At 40.1% G+C, this 20,112-nt stretch overlaps 1 protein-coding gene across 4 annotated transcripts in view; it reads left to right on the top strand.

The window, feature by feature from the left end:
* The window catches only part of PPP3CC (protein phosphatase 3 catalytic subunit gamma), a 104,713-nt gene extending 88,009 nt beyond the window's left edge, over positions 1 to 16,704 (top strand). Inside the window, exons 9-15 of one of the 4 annotated variants that reach the window (XM_033228015.1) lie at positions 1,971 to 2,096; positions 3,078 to 3,149; positions 5,893 to 5,919; positions 6,820 to 6,901; positions 7,520 to 7,617; positions 14,704 to 14,733; positions 15,853 to 16,704. In XM_033228015.1, coding sequence (XP_033083906.1) covers positions 1,971 to 2,096; positions 3,078 to 3,149; positions 5,893 to 5,919; positions 6,820 to 6,901; positions 7,520 to 7,617; positions 14,704 to 14,733; positions 15,853 to 16,037 — 620 coding nt within the window. In that variant the 3' untranslated portion in view covers positions 16,038 to 16,704. The remainder of the gene's footprint in view (positions 1 to 1,970; positions 2,097 to 3,077; positions 3,150 to 5,892; positions 5,920 to 6,819; positions 6,902 to 7,519; positions 7,618 to 14,703; positions 14,734 to 15,852) is intronic. The other 3 variants (XM_033228036.1, XM_033228024.1, XM_033228046.1) reach the window with 3 other exon arrangements.
* Positions 16,705 to 20,112: the final 3,408 nt, after the last annotated feature.

The following is a 20,112-nucleotide window of genomic DNA, read 5'->3' on the forward strand; positions in this document are numbered from 1 at the left end:
GTGATAGGGTCTCATTATGTTGCCCAGGCTGGTCTCAAACTCCTGAGCTTAAGCAATCCTCCTGCCTCGGCCTCCCAAAGTGCTGGTATTACAGGTGTGTGCCACCACACCTGCCCTCTTTCATATATATATATATATTTTTTTTTTTTTTTTCGGAGACAGAGTTTCGCTCTGTTGCCCAGGCTAGAGTACAGTGGTGTGGTCTTGGCTCACTGCAACCTCTGCCTCCGGGGTTCAAGCAGTTGTCCCGCCTCAGTCTCCCGAGTAGCTGGGACTACAGGTGCACATCGCCATGCCTGGCTAATTTTTTGTATTTTAGTAGAGACGGGGTTTCACCACGTTGCCCAGGCTGGGCTCGATCTCCTGAGCTCAGGCAATCTGCCTGCATCAGCCTCCCAGAGTGCTAGGAGTACTCATATTCTTTAGACTTCTTGGTATCTACAGGTATTTCTTAGTTCCACTGGTTACACGAAAGACCTTTAATCATGATTTTTAAAGATTCTTCTTGTTTTCTTCTGTCCACTGGGAACACACCCAAAGGCAGTTTTGTTTTTGTTTTTGTTTTTCTGAGACAGAGTCTCGCTCTGTCGCCCAGGCTGGAGTGCAGCGACGCACGGTATCTGCTCACTGCAAGCTCCGCCTCCTGGGTTCACGCCGTTCTCCTGCCTCAGCCTCCCGAGTAGCTGAGACTACAGGCACCCGCCACCTCACCCAGCTAATTTTTTGTATTATTTTTAGTAGAGACAGGGTTTCACTGTGTTAGTCAGAATGGTCTCGATCTCCTGACCTCGTGATCCGCCCGCCTCGGCCTCCCAAAGTGCTGGGATTACAGGTGTGAGCCACCGCGCCCGGCCCCAAAAGCAGTTTTATAAACTCTTGTTTCCAGTCATTCACTGTTGAGACTCACCTCCCACTTCTTTTTCCTGTGTAGAAATTGAGGGAGTTGTTGAATAATGATATATGACGTATTTACCTAAACTAAATAAATACATACACGTGAAAATAATGGAACGTGTGCGTCATAGCCAGTGTTAGGCTTTTTAAGAGCTAGAGATTATATTTTAATTTATTTTCTTAATAATCTATGGTGTACATTTTAGACATTCAATAACTTAAATTTTAAGAACACTAGATTGTCCTATAACAAAGAAACAGAAACAGGGACGTGACCTATATCTGTCATTTCTAGAGAACTGTTACACCTTATTTTATTTCATGACCACGGAATAATTAAGAGAATAGTGCCAACAACATTGCTGGTGATAGAGGCTAAGGAATTGGATTTTAAGACTTTCAAAATATAAAGAAAATCAGTTTGGCATCAAAGTATGTGTGCAACTCTGAACGGTTAATATTAAACATAGCATGCTGGCCATATACTGCTGTGTATTGGAGAAATCGGCAATTTTAAAATCCATATATTGAATACAGAGATGATTTAATATAATTTTGAACATTTAATTGTAAATTGCTCCAAGTTTACCTTTTGTATCTTCCAGTATGAGTTGGTAACTGCACTATATAAACTCCCAGAGAGTGTATACAATATTTAACTCAGGCTAATGACTAGCAAAACAGGCTGTGGCCATTTAATGAGTGATATTTGCCTTCAAAGGAGAGTTGTAATTATAACCATTTGGCCTATAAAAGGAAATTGTGGGGAAATTTTCCTCATGTGGATCTTGAGGGTTATATCGATAGTTACTGTGCAGTGACTCCAAAGTTTCAGTTTCTTTTGTACTTTTATTATATGAGCTCTTCAGGTGACTTTGTTCCTTGGAATAACTCTTAAGAGAATGAACTAAATAAAAGGCTTTAAAATTTTCCATCTGCGCTTTACCTAGTTAAGTCCTGACTTTACAAATGGAAAGTTCTTGAATTCTGTGTAGCAGGTACACAGCTGTACAAAGCATATCAGTTGCCATGCCATGTTCCTCTTTGCCAGATTTTCTTGCTTTTTTCCTTTTTAGCTGCTGTGTTGAAATATGAAAACAATGTCATGAATATCAGGCAGTTTAATTGTTCTCCACACCCCTACTGGCTTCCAAACTTTATGGATGTTTTCACATGGTCTTTGCCTTTTGTTGGGGAAAAAGGTAAGAGAACTAAAGCACGTGTCTCATCAGTTGTTTGGTGACTGAGCACACCTTATATTTGCATGAGCCCCCACAAGGTTCAGAAATGTTTTCTAATTTTGTTTGTTCTCTACATAGATTTTTTTTTTTTTTTTTTTTTTTGAGACAGAGTCTCGCTCTGTCACCCAGGCTGGAGCGCAGTGGCACAATCTCGGGTAACTACAACCTCCGCCTCCTGGGTTCAAGCGATTCTCCTGCCGCAGCCTCCCAAGGAGCTGGGATTATAGGCATGTGCCCCTGCGCCTGGCTAATTTTTGTATTTTAGTAGATACAGGGTTTCACCATATTGGCCAGGTTGGTCTCAAAGTCCTGACCTCAAGTGATCCGCCCTCCTCAGCCTCCCAAAGTGCTGGGATTACAGGTGTGAGCCACTGTGCCCAGCCTCTACATAGATTTGTAAATGGCATGTAATTGGTTCTTAAATTTTCATACATTATGGTTTTCTTACTGTAAATACCAATTTAAAGTAGCTGACCTACTATGATCAAGATGATAAAACAACATAGTTACTTGTCATTGCCTCAGATTTCTTCACTACTGAAGAGATTTAAACAGAATTTATTGTCCTTACAATTTTATTTGTACAACTACTCACATAAGCTAAGCCTGTTGGACATAGGCCTGTTGGGTTAACTTTGTAAAATGGGAAAAAATTTTATCACGTGTGTATCAGTGTGGGAAGAAGCTCTGAACAGCAACCCAGTAAAATGAAGTAGTTATGCAATAGATCTTCAAAGACTCCAGACTTGTACTGGAGCAAGTAATCTACCCAAATTCTTTTTAAACCTGAAAGTTTACATTTATGCTACTTTTTATAGCTATTGTTACTAACATAATGATAAATAATTTTTGTTCATGCTTACTTAACGTGTGTTTATTTAGATATACACATTATTTTAGAGAAAGTACCTCATAAATTGTGGATTATTTTGTTTTACATAGTCACAGAGATGCTGGTAAATGTGCTCAACATATGCTCTGATGATGAACTGATTTCTGATGATGAAGCAGAAGGTAAACTTTTCCTCCTTTAAACTAAAACTAGGGAGAGGTTCGGTTTTGGTTTTAGTTGTTTTAGTTTAATTTGAATGATTTTCTTTGTCATATTAAAAATAAATTTAGTTCATTGTGGAAAAATAAAATTTGAAAAATACGAGAAACCATAAATAAGGAAAAAAAGTCACCCCAATCCCATCATCTTATAGATATCCACAGTTAACATCTTAATGTATATGTGTTAGCTGTCTTTTATCTCTGCACATAGCTTTCCTCTGTTTTTTTTCTTTTTAATGAGAATGAGGTCGTCTAATAAGATCTAGTACACTTACTATTTTTGTGGAGTTTCTTGTAGACTAGTTTCTAATGGATCTGTAGTTGTCCATGCTGATCAATGTTTTATCTAATCCCAGTGGTGTTAGATATTGGAGTTTTTCCAAAGTTTTTGCTGACAAAACCCATACAGTTTTGAAAATTTGTATAGATAAAAATGTGCACATTCTCTTAACCAATATTTATTACATGGTTGATATATACCAAGTACTGTACTGTTTATGTCCTTCTCTCAATAAGCTTATTTGCTAGTGCAGGGAGGAAAAACAGTAAATAAATATGTCAGATGAAAGGAAGTAAAGCAATATTAGAAAATCAAGAATAACACTCCTTATTTCCATAGGATGAATTTCTAGAAATTGAATATCTGTGTCAATTAGTACTTAAAATTTCAATTCTGATACAGATAGAAATTTCTGATACAGCCTCTAGAAAGGCTGTACCACTTTACATTTTGCAAGGTGTGTAGTCACAGTGCGGTCTCTAATACTCTTTATGATACTCGTTATAATCTGGTGTTATTACGTTTTTAATTAAAATTTTAGTTTATATTTTTATGAGACTAATGGACAATTTTTTCTTGTGTTTATTGGTCATGTTTATCTCTCTTTTGTGACTTGTCAATTCATATCTTGTATCTTTTTTTTTTTTTTTTGAGACAGTGTTGTTCTGTCACCCAGGCTGGAGTGCAGTGGCGCGATCTCGGCTCACTGCAACCTTCACCTCCCAGGTTCAAGTGATTGTCCTGCCTCAGCCTTGCAAGTAGCTGGGATTACAGGCACGTGCCACCATGACCAGCTAATTTTTGTATTTTTAGTATAGATGGGGTTTTGCCATCTTGCCTGGGCTAGTCTCGAACTCCTGAGCTCAAAGTGGTCTGCCTGCCTCGGTCTCCTAAAGTGCTGGGATTACAGGCATGAGCCACCACGCCCAACCCCATTTTGTTTTTTTTTCTTATTGGCGTGTGAGGAATCTTTTTATTCAGTAACATTTTATTATATATGTAGCCAAGTACTTTTTTCCTAGTGTGCTGTGGGAGGTTTGATTGTAAAGGTAGGTCCTGACTTGTCTGAGAATGCAAGAGATTCTGGAAAAGTGGTGGTTACCCAAGCACAAACCGGCCTCATCCTATCCAGGCTCTGTGCTAAGTTGGTTCCCTTAACTGTGAGGATAAACCATCTCCATCATGGAGAAAACAGAACTCCCTTTGGGAATCTAGAGGAAATTACCATACACTCTCATGCTTCAGGTTCTGCACTGAAAATCAACAGCATATGGAAGATAGCTTGCGAGTGTATTTATTTATGGTATAGGAGATCACTATAAGGAACCAGTTCTTCTTGAGGAAGTAGTGCAGCCAAGTGAAAAACAAAAGAAAAACCGAATATCCCCCTGAGCAACATGGTGAAACCCCATCTCTACTAAAAATGCAGAAATCAGCCAGATGTGGTGGCGAGTGCCTCTGGTCCCAGCTACTTGGGGTGGTGAGGTGGGAGGATTACTTGAACCTGGGAGGCAGAGGTTGCAGTGAGCCGAGATCTTGCCACTACACTCTAGCCTGGCAACAGACGGAGACCCTGTCTCAAAAAAACAAACGAACAAACAAAAACACATGTATTTCTTATTCTTTCCCACCACAAACATAAAAATAAATAAATAAATAAAAAGGAAGAATGAGCCGGGCACAGTGGCTCACGCCTGTAATCCCAGCACTCTGGGAGGCCGAGGCGGGTGGATCATGAGGTCAAGAGATCGAGACCATCCTGGCCAACGTGGTGAAACCCCATCTCTACTAAAAATACAAAAATTAGCTGGATGTGGTGGCACACGCCTGTAGTCCCAGCTGCTCAGGAGGCTGAGGTAGGAGAACTGCTTGAACCTGAGAGGCGGAGGTTGCAGTGAGCCAAGATCGCACCACTGCGCTCCAGCCTGGCGACAGAGCAAGACTCCATCTCAAAAAAAAAAAAAAAAAAAGGGAAAAACGATTATATCCCCTGAAAAAGAAGCTGTGAAGCTGTAGAATCCATTAAACAAAAAAACATACTATTTCTACAAAGAGATTTGTTAACTGTTCTGTCCTCCGTTTTTGTTCCTTGTTTTTGGCATCATTTATTTCACAAATGATATCTTTGTTTAATGTTATTTTCATGATGTGTGGGGGTAGAAAATGTTGGATGCTCATAGATGTGAATTAATGTAAAACCATAAACTTTTAAGAAATGGAAGAAACTACTGACAAAATACGTTTGTAATTTAATGTTGTATCATGATTCCAAGGATATCTCTTATGAGCTGGTAAAGATAATAGCCTGTTTCTCTCATTGCATTTCACTGTGATTTTTTTTTCTCTTTTCCATGTAAACATAAATTTCTCTTCTCATATTTCTGTCTTCATTTCCTTGTTTCTTGGTGTCTCTTCTCCCTGAAGATCACTACATTCCAAGCTATCAGAAAGGTATCCGACTAAAGTGTGCTAAGAGCTTAATGCTTACTCTCTGTCCCACCACAGTCGTCTATTGGTTAGACTTTTAAAATTGGTAGTTAAATAATTTCAGAAAGGCTCTCCGTCCTCCCCTTCAGTTTTAATGTGTATGTTTTCTCTGGACCTGTTGCATGATCCGGCAAGGTGTTGAGGGTTGGATGTGAGGAAGGAGAGGCCATGTTTCTTTTTCTGACTTTTGACTGTAGACACCTGGTGCATGCTGGACCTTGACTTCTCATTTGTGGGCTATTTTCAGAATCTTAGATAAGAAAAAGCCATAAAGTCTCGCATTAACTTTTTCTGTTGTTGCTTTTTAAAATAGTGCACGGTTGTAAGTAGTATTGTGAGGCAATAATTCACTAATGTAAGTGAAGATTATAGAATGAAAGCAGCACTCACTAAGTTCAGGAGAGCTAGCTGGGTGTTGTGTTTACATACAGAGACAGCTGCTGGAATGATCACTTGCCATTTGGCAGGCCAAACCCTGCACCCTAAGGTGGCCCACAGCATTGTCAAAAGACATCTTTGCTGTGGCAACTTGCTTGGTGAGGTTTGTTTATGTATGTGTGTGTTTCATTCTTTGCTGTGTTCTACGTTTCACAACCACAAATAAGTTCCTACCTCTCATAGATCCACCCAGTCTGTCTCTTTTGTGGCCTCTCATTTTTTACTTCATCTTTTTATCTTCTGGGTCATTTTTTCTCTTGCTCCTTAGAACTTCCTGAGATTTTTGTTTGTTTAAACAAACTTAAGCCTTCATTTCTGTTTTTTAAAAACAATTGTTTCTTTAACTTAAGACACTTCATCCTGAATTTTTTAAAGGCAGCCTATTAACACATCCCTTTAACTTACTTATTCTTTGTATTCTCTAAGGAAGCACTACAGTTCGTAAGGAGATCATCAGGAGTAAGATCAGAGCCATTGGGAAGATGGCACGGGTCTTTTCAATTCTTCGGTAAGGATATCTGTCATTACAGTAAGGATTAAAGGCATTTTGAGAGTAAATTAGACATCGAATTCAGAACAGTTTTTTTAGAATTGGAATTGAGTATTGAAACTGCAGGTCTTTAGGTCGAGTGCAGATTGAATGAACATGTTAAAGCGACTAAAAATGTTCCATCAAACATTCAATTTGTTAGTAGCTTAGATGTAGTGAATGTAGTGGTTTAGTGTGGACTTTCCAACCAGATTGCCTGTGTTCAAATTCTGGCTCTACTTCTTATCTGTGTGATCTTGGGTTTCATCTCTGTGCCTTAGTTTCCTTGCCTGTAAAGCAGAAATAATAATAGGCCCTAACGCACAGGTTGTTAGGTGTATTAAATGGGATAAAATATGGGAATATTAGAACAGTACCTGGCTGTTAAGTGCTTCCAATTGAAAAACAAGAACTGGCTGATTGTTTAAAATGAAAATATTTGCGGAAAACATCCCTTTCTTTGAGTCAGGGAAGGGGTAGGAGGTAGGAGAACCTATCTTCCATCTCTGCTCTCTTTCTTCACTTCCTTCAGTATCTTTGAGTTGCTGAATGGAGGGTTCCCTGGCATTAACCCAGGGCTTTGGTCTTCCTTTGCAGGCAAGAAAGTGAGAGTGTGCTGACTCTCAAGGGCCTGACTCCCACAGGTACGCTCCCTCTGGGTGTCCTCTCAGGAGGCAAGCAGACTATCGAGACGGGTGAGTATGAGAGCTCTCCTCCATGGAAGGTGTGCTCCCATTACCTAACAGTGAGCACACACTTACAAACGGGGGCTTTCCTCAGTGAATGCCACGAGAGCAGTTGGTTATACCATAAGCGGGGAAATGAACCTTCACTCCTACTTCCCTCCATACAGAAAACCTAAATCAGAATGGCTTATTATAACTTCAATGTGAAAAGCAGGATAGTAAAACGAGAAGAAAGTATGGAGAGTAGACACTGGGGTAGGCAGAATCTTTAAGTAGGACACAAAAAGTACTAACCTTAAAAAGCCAGCCGAGCACGGTGGCTCAAGCCTGTAATCCCAGCACTTTGGGAGGCTGAGGCGGGCGGATCACGAGGTCAGGAGATGGAGACCATCCTGGCTAACACGGTGAAACCCCATCTCTACTAAAAAATACAAAAAAAAAAAAACTAGCCGGATGAGGTGGCAGGCGCCTGTAGTCCCAGCTACTCAGGAGGCTGAGGCAGGAGAATGGTGTAAACCCAGGAGGCGGAGCTTGCAGTGAGCTGAGATCTGGCCACTGCACTCCAGCCTGGGTGACAGAGCGAGACTCCGTCTCAAAAAAAGAAAAAAAGCCAGTTGAATTTCATTAAAATTAAGAACTTCTCTTCTTAAAAATTTAAGACAGGAAAAAGGCAAGACACAAAATGGAAGAAAATTTTTGCAATACACCTGTCTCACAAAGCCCTTGTGTCCAGAACATATAAAGAACTATAAATCAATAGGAAAAAACAAATTTCAAAAATGGTCAGAAGATTTAAACAGGCACTTCACAAAAGAGGATATCAAAGTGGCCAATAGACCCGGTGCAGTGGCTCATGCCTGTAATCCCAGCATTTTGGGAGGCCAAGGCAGGCGGATCACCTGAGGTCAGGAGTTCGAGACCAGCCTGGCCAAGATGGTGAAACCCCGTCTCTACTAAAAGTACAAAAATTAGCCAGGTGTGTTGGTGGGCACCTGTGATCCCAGCTACTCGGATGACTCAGGCAGGAGAATTGCTTGAACCCGGGAGGCGGAGGTTACAGTGAGCTGAGATTGCGCCACTGCACTCCAGCCTGGGTGGCAGAGTGAGACTCCATCTCAAAATAAATCAGTGGCCAACAAACACATGAAAAGATGGGCTGGGCGCGGTGGCTCTCACCTGTAATCCCAGCACTTTGGGAGGCCAAGGCGGGCAGATCACGAGGTCAGGAGATGGAGACCATCCTGGCTAACATGGTGAAACCTCGTCTTTACTGAAAATATAAAAAATTAGCCAAGTGTGGTAGCGGGCGCCTGTAGGCCCAGCTACTCAGGAGGCTGAGGCAGGAGAATGGCGTGAACCCAGGATGCGGAGCTTGCAGTGAACAGAGATTACGCCACTGCACTCCAGCCTGGGCGACAGAGCAAGACTCTGTCTCAAAAAAAAAAAAAAGAAAATATGAAAAGATGTTAATATTATTATAGTTTTCAATCTAGGAAGTAGATATTAAAACCACAATGAGGGTCGGGAGCAGTGGCTCACGCCTATAATCCCAGCACTTTGGGAGGCTGAGGCAAGCAGATCTTTTGAGGCCAGGAGTTCAAGAACAGCCTGGCCAACACAGCAAAATCCCACCTCTACTAAAAATACAAAAATTAGCTGAGCGTGGTGGTATACTCCTGTAATCCCAGCTACTCAGGAGGCTGAGGCACTAGAATCATTGGAACCCGGGAGGTGGAGGTTGCAGCGAGCCGAGATCACGCCAAGACTGTTTCAAAAAAAAAAAAAAAAACCACAAAGCACCGCAGTGAGGTACCATTACGTACCCACTAGAACAGCTAAAAATTAAAAGTTTGGGCCAGGGCGTGGTGACTCACACCTGTTATCCCAGCACTTTGGGAGGCTGAGGTGGGAGGATCACTTGAGGCCAGGAGTTCGAGGCTGTAGTACACTATGATTGTGCCACTGCACTCCAGTCTGGGCAACAGGGCGAGATCCTGTCTCCAAAAAAAAAAAAAAAAAGGTCTGACAATACCAAGTATTGGTGTGTTTGTGGAGAACGGAGAACTAGAACTAGGTATGTTGCTGAGGTGCTTGTAAATTGATTCAAGCACTTTAGAAAACTATTGGGCAGTAAAGCTAAACATACGTCTACCCTGTATCCCAGCAATTCCACACCTGGTATATATCCAAGAGAAACTGGATGTGTTCACCAAAGGTTATGCTGGGAATGTTCACTGTAGCTTTATTCATAATAGCTCAAAGCTGGAAACAACCCAAGTGTCCATCAATGGTAGACTACATAAATAAATTGTATTCTAAAATATAAATAAATAAACTGTATTCTATTTATACAACGGAATAATACTCAGCAATAAAAAATAGCACATTATGGACACATGCTACAACATGGTTAAATCTCATAGACATTACGGTAAACTGCAAGAGCCAGACACAAAAGAGCACAGACTGTCTGATTTATATAATATTTAAGAACCATTAGACTAATCAGTGATAATAAAGTCAGAATATCACTTTCTCTGGTGGGAGAATATTGTCCCAGAAGGGCACAGGGAACATCTGGAGGGTTAGGAATGTTCTGTATCCCTATCATGGTGGTAGTTAGACATGTGTATAAATATGTAAGAATGTATCGAGCTGTACACTTCAGATTTGTGCACATGCTATGCCTTGTGTATATTTTGTACCTTAAAACGGTTTGAGAGGGTTGCGGTTTCTCAATCAGAGAGGGAGTTTGCCTCTTTCCATGCAGCCATATTCTATTCCAGTGCCAAAATCACCTCTTCATTCAGAGTACCAATTCTGAAATTTACCCAGGAGCCGACTTCTTAGGAAAGGGCTTTCTGGAATCCTGGAATGAAATGATTGGTGTTTGTGAGAATAAACATACAAAGGGAAGAGACAGGAGATCACATTACTGGGTTACTGACACTAGGTATGAAAATTGGTGTTGAAGCATTAATATCTTAAACTAAAGTTTCACTGCTTTTTTTTGCTCCCCTTGTTTTGTTGAATTGTTTCTACTTAAGTTATTTTCCCCACATCATCCTTCATCTGGCCTTTTTTTCTTTTTTTTTTTTTTCCCAAGAGACAGAGTTGCCCAGGCTAGAATGCAATGGCTATTTACAGGTGCTGTCATAGCTCACGGCAGCACCCAGTTCCTGGGCTCAAGCAATCCCCCTGCCTCAACTACTTGAGTGGCTGGGACTATAGGCATGTGCCACTGTGCCTGGCCATCCTACCATTTATAGGAGTCCTTTTCCTTGTGTAGAAATTTCATTGCTATTGACTAATAGGGACAAACCCATTTTTTTTCTTTTTTTGGAGACAGAATCTTGGTCTGTTGCCCAGGCTGGAGTGCAGTGGCACGATCTTGCCTCACTGCAACCTCCGCCTCCTGGGTTCAAGCAATTCTCCTGCCTCAGCCTCCCAAGTAGTTGGAACTACAGGCGCACGCCGCCCTGCCCGGATAATTTTTTGTATTTTAGTAGAGACAGAGTTTCACCGTGTTGCCCAGGCTGGTCTCAAACTCCTGAGGTCAGGCAATCCGCCTGCCTCAGCCTCCCAAAGTGCTAGGATTACAGGCGTGAGCCACCACGCCCAGCCGTTTTTTCCTTTTTATAAAATTGAATTCCTCCTTCTCTTTCAAATTGAATACTGAAATATTAGAGTTCAGCTATTTAGAAGGAAGTCTGAACATTTTCTCTTTGGAAGTATAGTTTATTTTCCTAGTTCCTTTAGTTTCACAGAAAGTATCAGTAAACTATTTCCAGTTGAATATTTTTCTCAAATAAATGTACAGTTTTTTTTGTAAGCAGAATATGTTCCCACCATTGCTTTGCTTGGTAATTAGTCATCTGAGATATTCCGAGAGCAGCTCTGATAACAAAGATATCTTAGAGTAATAGGCAGTAACATGAGTTAAGAGAAAAAAAGCAATGTCCTATAACATCCTTATGTGAACATTATGCAAATTTGCTGACCAACAAAATTGTTGTTTTAACTGAAACCAACTTTGTCTAAACCTTGAGAAAGCAAATCTTCAAATCAGGCTGAGCAACAGAATTATATAGCTATGTTATTTGGAAAGTTGTTTCTAATTCTTGGTCATCTTTTGGGCTCAGCCCCAATGTATGAGTTGAATATAAGTGTTTTAATCAAGATAGGACCATTTATTGATACTTCCAAAATTGATAGAAATCTTCAATCATGTGTGAGAACAAAGGTAAAGTTGGAGCCAACTTTTTAGAGTTTCTTGTTCTTACTGATTCACAGGAAGTGAGTTTATTCTGTTATTTTCACATTGGAGTCTCAGTTCCACCGGCTCATTGGCAAACTGGAGCATTAACTAAAAAAGACCTTTTATTCGTATAACTTTACTTTTATTCATATAACCAACAATATCCCATATGGCCATGTAACATATATTCATGTATGCCCCACCTTGATCTAAGAGGGACTGGCATGAGTTACAGTATACATAAAACACAGTGGAGTAAAATAAATATGCTTGGAAATTGAAGCACAAAGGAAAACAAAAATAAAGCGAATAGCCACAAATTTGACTCTTAAGAATCCCAGTAGCCAAAATAGTGGGGAAAGCCAAGGACAGGACAAGATTCATGAAGACCATCAGATTAAAACTGATCAGTTATAAACTGGACTACATCAAAATCAAAAACTCTTGTACTGCAAATGGTGCTATCAAGAAAATGAAAAGACAACCCACAGAATGGTTGAAAATGTTTTCAAATCATATATCTCCTAAGAGATTGGTATCTTGAAAGTATACTCTTACAACTCAATAATAAGACAACCCAGTTAAAAATGGGTAAAGAATTGAATTGACATTTTTCCCATGAAGACATACAAATGGCACATGAAATGATGTTTGACATTATTAGACATTCAGAAAATGCAAATCAAAACCGCAATGGGATACCACTTCATAGTCGGTAGGATGGCTGTGAAAAGACAGCAGTTAATAAGAAGTGTTGATGAGAATGTGGAGAAATTGGGACCTTCTTAACACTGCTGGTGGGAATGTAAAATGGTACAGCTGCTTTGGAAAACATTCTGACAGTTCTTCAAATGATGAAACATAGAGTTGACTTACTACTCAGCAATTTCAGTCACAGCTACATACCCCACAAAGAAAAGAAAATATGTCCTCGCAAAAATTTGTACACAAGTGTTCATAAATGACATTCATCATAATAGCCCAAAATGGCATTTTTATAATAGCCAAAAGGTGGAAAAAAGCAATTGTCCATAAACTAGATAAACAAAATGTGGCAAACACAATGGAATACTATTCCGCCATAAAAAGGAAAGAAATGCAGGTATGCATGTCAACATGACTGAACCTTGAAAACATTACGCTAAGTGAAAGAAGTCAGTCACTACAGACCACATATTATATGATGCCACTCGTATGAAATGTCCAGAACAGACCAATCTACAGAGAAAGTAGATTCGTGTTCGACTAGGATTAAGGGGAAGAGGTGAGGGAAGGAAATGGGAAGTGACTGCTAATGAGTAGGGGGGTTTCTCATTGAGGTGATGAAAATATTCTAAGCACAGATTGCGGTGATGGTTGCACAACTCTATATTAAAACCTTTGACTTGTATACTTTAAACAAGTGAATTTTGTGGTATATGAATTCTGTTTCAGTTAAGATGTTAAAAAGAAAAAAAAAGTTCAGGTAGTTTGATATGACTGTTTCTTATAATGGCCCTTACTGCAGGCTACTATCTTTATACCCAATGCGAATAACAATTCTGGGAGGGCCCCGAACAACGTAATATCATACACATTTTACCATGTAGCTTTTAAGCTCTAATTAGACCCACACTCAGTATACAGTTTCAGCAATGCTTTGTTCTCCCACTTCCTAACAGTGACATCAGTGATGTGCTGTTAGAAGGCACTGTAGCTTTCTTGTCAAGGATATTTGTTCTACTTAAGGAGATTAGAGAGGGTGTGACAGTGATTTAATACATGCCTACCTATGGTTGACAAATGAAAGCACTTCGTAAGTAGATTCCAATTATCCATTTTTCACATTGCTTTAGGTATTTAATGTTGTAGTTCTTTCCGTTTCTTTTCTCCTATTGATATATAAAGTCTTGGGAATAGCAGCATACTGTTACTGCTCATTATTCTTCCCTGCCTTCTTTTGGCAAATTGGTACTGGAGTAACTGACAGAGTTCTCCTAAAAGGTCTTTCTTGCTGCACCCTGTACCTTTTCATATATTAGCGTTTTTACTGTCTGAGAAAGGAGATGCAAGGGAGTTTACCTGTTGGTACTAATTTTTAAGTTGCTTCCTTTTCCATTGCTAAGAAAGAAGAGGGATTTCTTAGTTATTGGCCTACTCTCTTGAACACTGTGTGGAAGCCATATGGATTGTAAACATCAGCTTCTGCTATATTTTTAAGCCCAGATGGGTACACACATTTGCATTAGGAGTTCAGTAGTTCTATGCTTTTGTTAACTTCGTACTCCACTCCTGGACAAGGAATAACCCTTCACATGGAACCTATTTTTCCTCTCCTTCCAAATGCCAGTCTGCTGTTTAAAGGCCACTCTTTTTTTTTTTTTAATGAAGTAATTAATAGGACAGTTGGACTGCAAATAAGTCACTTGAGAGCAATAAGATGTAGTTGTAAATAAGCTTTTTGAATAGGACCCAGCAGTAGCTCATTTAATATCACCTGAGCTATTTTACAAACTAAGAATTATTGTGATGTCAAACTATTTGATTCTACATGTTGTTTCGATATGTGGATGTCAAGATATAAAGTAGCAGTTGGCTATTTAAATTGAAGAGCGCAATGTTCAATGCCACCCGAAATGTTAAAAATACTAGAAACTCTCCCCACCCCATATTCCTCCCACCCCAGTTGAGTCTCTGGCAATAATCTTCTCGCTTCTCTAACTAGTTGACTTTCATTGTGGATGGGGATAGGCTAAAAAACGGGCCCCTGGGATGGCTGTGCTGCCAGCAGTGCTGTTGGTTTACTCACTCTTTTTCTGTCTTCATTTTTGCATGCTACTGCTCCTGCCCTCTTACAGCCACAGTAGAAGCGGTAGAGGCCCGGGAAGGTATGGCCGTATTACTCTGATAGATGTGATCCATGTGTCTGTGTACTGGTTTTTCAAAGCTTTATCAACGTTTCAAATATTTTATTATTGCATCACCAGAACTGTAACAGTGAGAAAAGGAATAGTTGTTTCTAGGCATGTTAACGAAGCAGGTGTTTCCTTTGTGTCCTATCTTTACATTAATTTTGAATAACCTTCACCACAGCTACAGTTTTTGTTTTTTTTCTGGGCTCTATCAGCTTTAATACAATGGCAGAAGCTTAAGCAGCTGGTCATGAGGGGTCAAGTGGTTTACTTGTGTATCCCTTCCATGTACAAGAGACATCCATTTGGTTCTAAAGAGAGCCGAATAGGTCAGCCTCTTCAGCGATTCTAAAAGACTGCAAGAGCAGAGGCAGAAGTAGACTGGAATTTAGTTCATTTCTGAGGTTGCCCTAAGGTAGGCAAGTTAAATTAACTTTGTTTCTATGAAAACCATTGGAATTGATAAACTTGTATTATACATGTAATTGTTTTATTAGGTAAGATGGTTCAAAATGGGAATGCCTTTCTTTGGTGATACAAAAGTTGAATCAGAAAGAAAATATCTAGAAGCTATTTTTAAGGTTTTAACTTATGTACAGCTCCTGGTTGTGCAAGATAAAAAGCTGTCCTAAACAAAAAGATTAGCTCTTTTGTTACCTTTTTTTTGTGTGGTCTATGTGGTCTTTGTGCTAAAAGCAACTACCTGGGTTCAACTTGTTCAGTTATTCTAGTGTTGCCTTTGTTCTAGCGTTGCGTATGTTTGTAGTGCATAAGACACTCTTTCTTAAATGTATTGGGGCCCAGTAAGTACTTGTTAGCTTTTTGTTAGGTATATGTCTACCATAATTATGCATATAGAGCTTTTATGAAAATTTCTTTCACAATTTCAGCTGCCCTTTGGGCTTTAAGGAAGCAGTAGCTTCAGACAAGACTGATTCAGGCAAACATTGCCCATGACTTTCACCAGACATGTGCTTCATAGCCACCTTTCTGTGTGCTTCTCTAGGAGGTTGCTGTGTGCTAAGAAACTTTTTTAAAGCTTGTTGCTTTGCTGCCTAATTGAGCTCTCTCCACCTGCTTCCTGTTTTTCTGTAGCCATCAGAGGGTTCTCGCTTCAGCACAAGATCCGGAGTTTTGAAGAAGCACGAGGTCTGGACCGAATTAATGAACGAATGCCACCCCGAAAAGATAGCATACATGCTGATGGGCCAGTGAAATCTGTAACCTCAGCACACTCACATGCTGCACACAGGAGCGACCAAGGGAAGAAAGCCCAGTAATGACTTAGAGTCATGCCGTGGCTCAGGTGGATCTAAAACTCAAGAACAAATTTTATTTATTTATTATTGGAAAATGAAAAGCAACTCAAACAATTTCAACCTGGAGGTGCATTTATAATTCAGTCTGCATTTATTCTGTAAAAAGGTGACTGTTTTATAAATTCTTTTAATTTATGTTCAATATATATAAAAAGTGCATCTGTTTTGTTTTTCCCTTTTCTCTCCATAATTTTAAAAAATGAATCTGATTGTTGTCAACACATTTGTTAAGTCTTGTGCTATAAAGGGGAACTTCCCCTAATAAAGGGCCTTGGAAACCTGCTGGGTTTCTGACTTGAACTAGTCAGTCTTCATTATTGTTTTTTGGAAGTTAATGTCTTGTCTTTCATGTAAGACTAATAACTTTTCAAATGCAAGAAGATTTTTTTCCTTTTCATTTTTTTTCCTTTCTGCTGGGTGCCACTGAAGAAAGTCCTCTTAGATTTCAATGGCTAAAACTGCTTCTCTTCTTATGGGAAACTGGATCATAGTAGAACTTCAAAGTGAATAACCCAAACCCAGTGATTTTAAGGGCGAAGAGAAATGTTTTCCATAATAACCTACTTTCTCTGGACTCTCAGTTCCTTTAAATATGTTCTAGTAAAACAAAATAAAAAATAACAAGGGATGTTCTTAGAGTTACTTAAAATTTGTTCATCTGACCATGGGCATGATTGGTTTAAATTTCCTTAGAACTTTGGAGGAGAAATATTTTCAGAAAGCTTTCACAGTTGCCAGATTCTTGTGCTTTCATTTTTGAACCCCAGGTGACTTCTATAAAGGAAGTCACTTTCTAAATATTTGATAAATGCCCTCAACAGCACCTTCTACAGCAGGATGTATATACGCCCTTCTAGGCTGTTGGCATCAGCTCTCCCATCTGCCTTCCCATCATCCTTCTGTTGTTCCGTGTCAGTATTACTGAAACCAGCTGCGGTAGTAGAAACTGACAAGAGTTGGGCCGGGCGCGGTGGCTCAAGCCTGTAATCCCAGCACTTTGGGAGGCCGAGACGGGCGGATCACGTGGTCAGGAGATCGAGACCATCCTGGCTAACACTGTGAAACCCCGTCTCTACTAAAAATACAAAAACTAGCCGGGCGAGGTGGCGGGCGCCTGTAGTCCCAGCTACTGGGGAGGCTGAGGCAGGAGAATGGCGTAAACCCGGGAGGCGGAGCTTGCAGTGAGCTGAGATCTGGCCACTGCACTCCAGTCCGGGCGACAGAGCGAGACTCCGCCTCAAAAAAAAAAAAAAAAAAAAAAAAAGAAACTGACAAGAGTTCAATGGTCTCCTTGTGAATTGAAGGTCTTGCTAAAGGACATTGGATAAGTGAGGATTTCCTGTCTTCTATATCAGTTACTCTTTAGGTTGAATGGTATTTCAGCCTCCATTAGCATATTTTGAAATGCAAAAAACAAGTGTTCAGATGTAGTTTGTGAATTATTTTCCCTTAGTTTGATTTTCAAGTCACAACCAACTAGTGAAGGAAATTTTGGGGCAACTTAGGCTCCCATTTTGGCCAGCCTCATCTCAGGATCCGTGTCATAATACTCATTGGTCAGCTCTGCAGTGAATGTACATGCCTGAGAACATTACATCAGAGCATGAAACATGCACATTTATGGCATTCCTTAGTGTTATTTGTGATGTGGCTGGCAGTCTAGCACTAAAGCAAGTATTTCAGACAGTAATACGTCATATTGGGAGTTTCCAGGAAACCAGAAAAACAAAGAACAACATAATTTTGGTGTTTTTTTTTTTCCCCCCAAAAAACCATACTTTTCATTAGAAGAATGAAGACTTAGCCCATCTATCTCTGTTTTCCTATACCTTTTTTCTAACAGTTCCTGATTTGTTTATGGCAGAAATCAAAGCACTCTTAGGGATTGGAATCTGCCTGCATGGATTGCTCCGTTAATAAAAAGATAGGAAGGAGATAAAGGATCTCTGAATGGGTTGTGAGTAAAACCTGTGAAAGAAGGGAGACAAAGTCTCTAGTAACTGTCTTTTCCTGATTGTCATTGAACCTAAATTGGTTATTAAGCACCTAGATATCCTTATGTTCCTTTCTCTTCCAATCCTAGGATTAGAAAAGAACTTGTCTTTGGAAATTTCACTGATGAAAGTCATTCCACATGACAGATTTGCAGAGTTGCTAGTACCTTATCCCTTTCTCCTTTTCATTAAGGCTGTTGTTACACATATACAATCCACAGGGAGAAACCACTCTTACAGGCCTCCATCAGCAGGCAGTAGTAGAAATAGTTACTGTAAATCCTTATAAGCAAAAAAGAATAGTTTGTTAGGGATGATTATTTAGGAATGGCTTCACTATTGTCTTAAAAAGCAGAATGATAGAGCAAGTTTCCTTGACAGAAGCATCACAGAATTATATACAGTACTTCACTGGTTCCTTCTGAGCTGTCAAGGAATCAGCCAGAGTAGAGAGGTTATGTGGTCCTGGTTCAAAAAAACCTGAGTGAGTTTTAGAGCAGCACTAACTTTTTTTTTTTTTGGTGAGACGGAGTCTCGCTGTGTCGCCCAGGCTGGAGTGTAGTGGCAATCTCCGCTAACTGCAAGCTCCGCCTCCCGGGTTCCCGCCATTCTCCTGCCTCAGCCTCCCGAGTAGCTGGGACCACAGGTGCCGCCACCACGCCCGGCTCATTTTTGTATTTTTAGTGGAGATGGGGTTTCACCGTGTTAGCCAGGATGGTCTCGATCTCCTGACCTCGTGATCCGCCCGCCTCAGCCTCCCAAAGTGCTGGGATTACAGGCGTGAGCTACCGCGCCCAGCCAGAGCAGCACTCTTAAGAGGAGGCTAGATGTGAAAAGTCTGTTGAATTCTAAAGGTAAAGTTATCCCTTCTGTTCTGTAGCTGTTTTAATGTAAAGAACAGCTTCCAAGGTGGCTGGACCCCTGCCCTGGGTTTGCTCTCAGGCCACTTTTCCTGCCTAGGGCCGTGATTCAACAGACATTTTAACTGCTGTTAAAGCTCTGCAGTCTTGGTGTTTTCAAAGTCTCTTCTGTTTTATTGAATGTTTCCCCCTGTGTGTGCGTAAAGATACTATAAACAGTTTTATTGTGTTCTCCGTCACAGGACCTTCCTTGTGGAAGGCCCATGGGGACCTTCTTTTTCTGCAACTTCTCCCATTTAGGAAAACAAAAACAAACAATTTCCCAGGCATGTCAGGACTCCTTTGTAAACTTTTCTGAAATACCATTTTGAAAATGTTGCTTCACATGGAGCCAGTTTCTCACTTTTGGTGACATACATATCACAGGACATTTAAATCGATCGGATGATTATTTCTTTTAAAAATTTGAAAACTCATCTAATGTAAGTTCAAAACATATATCCCTTTTTGATTTCTGCGTTCTGAATGTTTAGAGCAAAAGCAAAACAAGCCAAGGGTGTGTGTGTGTTTGTGTGTGTGTGTGTGTGTGTGTGTGTGTGTGTGTGTGTGTCTTTAATAGAATGCTGAAACAAAAATAGCCTTCGTTTTCCTTAAAATCTCAAAGTAACACTTTGGTTACAAGTAGAGACATTGCTGATTTGCTGGTCTTTTGTGACTGGATATTGATTGGCAAGGTAAGAATTGCTTATCACACTCTGATGAGCTTGATACTGCTCCTTGCCTAGGAGTAAAAGACTCAGCCTCTCCAGCAACATCAGTATTTTTCACATCTTTCATTGCCTTTTTTGGTTCTTCCATGAACAATTCAGTGAGGCAAGTTTCTATCAATAGCAAAGATGTGCCACTTTAAGTTTAGCTTTCTTTGCTGTCCTGATAACTTAGGGATGATTTCCTGACTGACATTGTTCAAAATAGGAAGAGAGAAACCCTTATTTGTTTTCTCAATAGACTATTGTTGAATGTCATTAAGGAGCAAGGGTAAGATTTTTAAAAACTGGATAACTTTGGGGCCTTTTTAGCCTTTTTGGCATTGTTCCTTAGATCCTCTACCCTCTGAGTGCTTTAAAAACACACAGTTTGAGGTGCAGCTGATCTCTATAGGAAAAATGTAAGCCATGCCTG

This window comes from Trachypithecus francoisi, unplaced genomic scaffold (assembly GCF_009764315.1).
Source record: "Trachypithecus francoisi isolate TF-2019V2 unplaced genomic scaffold, Tfra_2.0 Contig01440, whole genome shotgun sequence".
In the NCBI taxonomy this organism is placed as follows: domain Eukaryota; kingdom Metazoa; phylum Chordata; class Mammalia; order Primates; family Cercopithecidae; genus Trachypithecus; species Trachypithecus francoisi.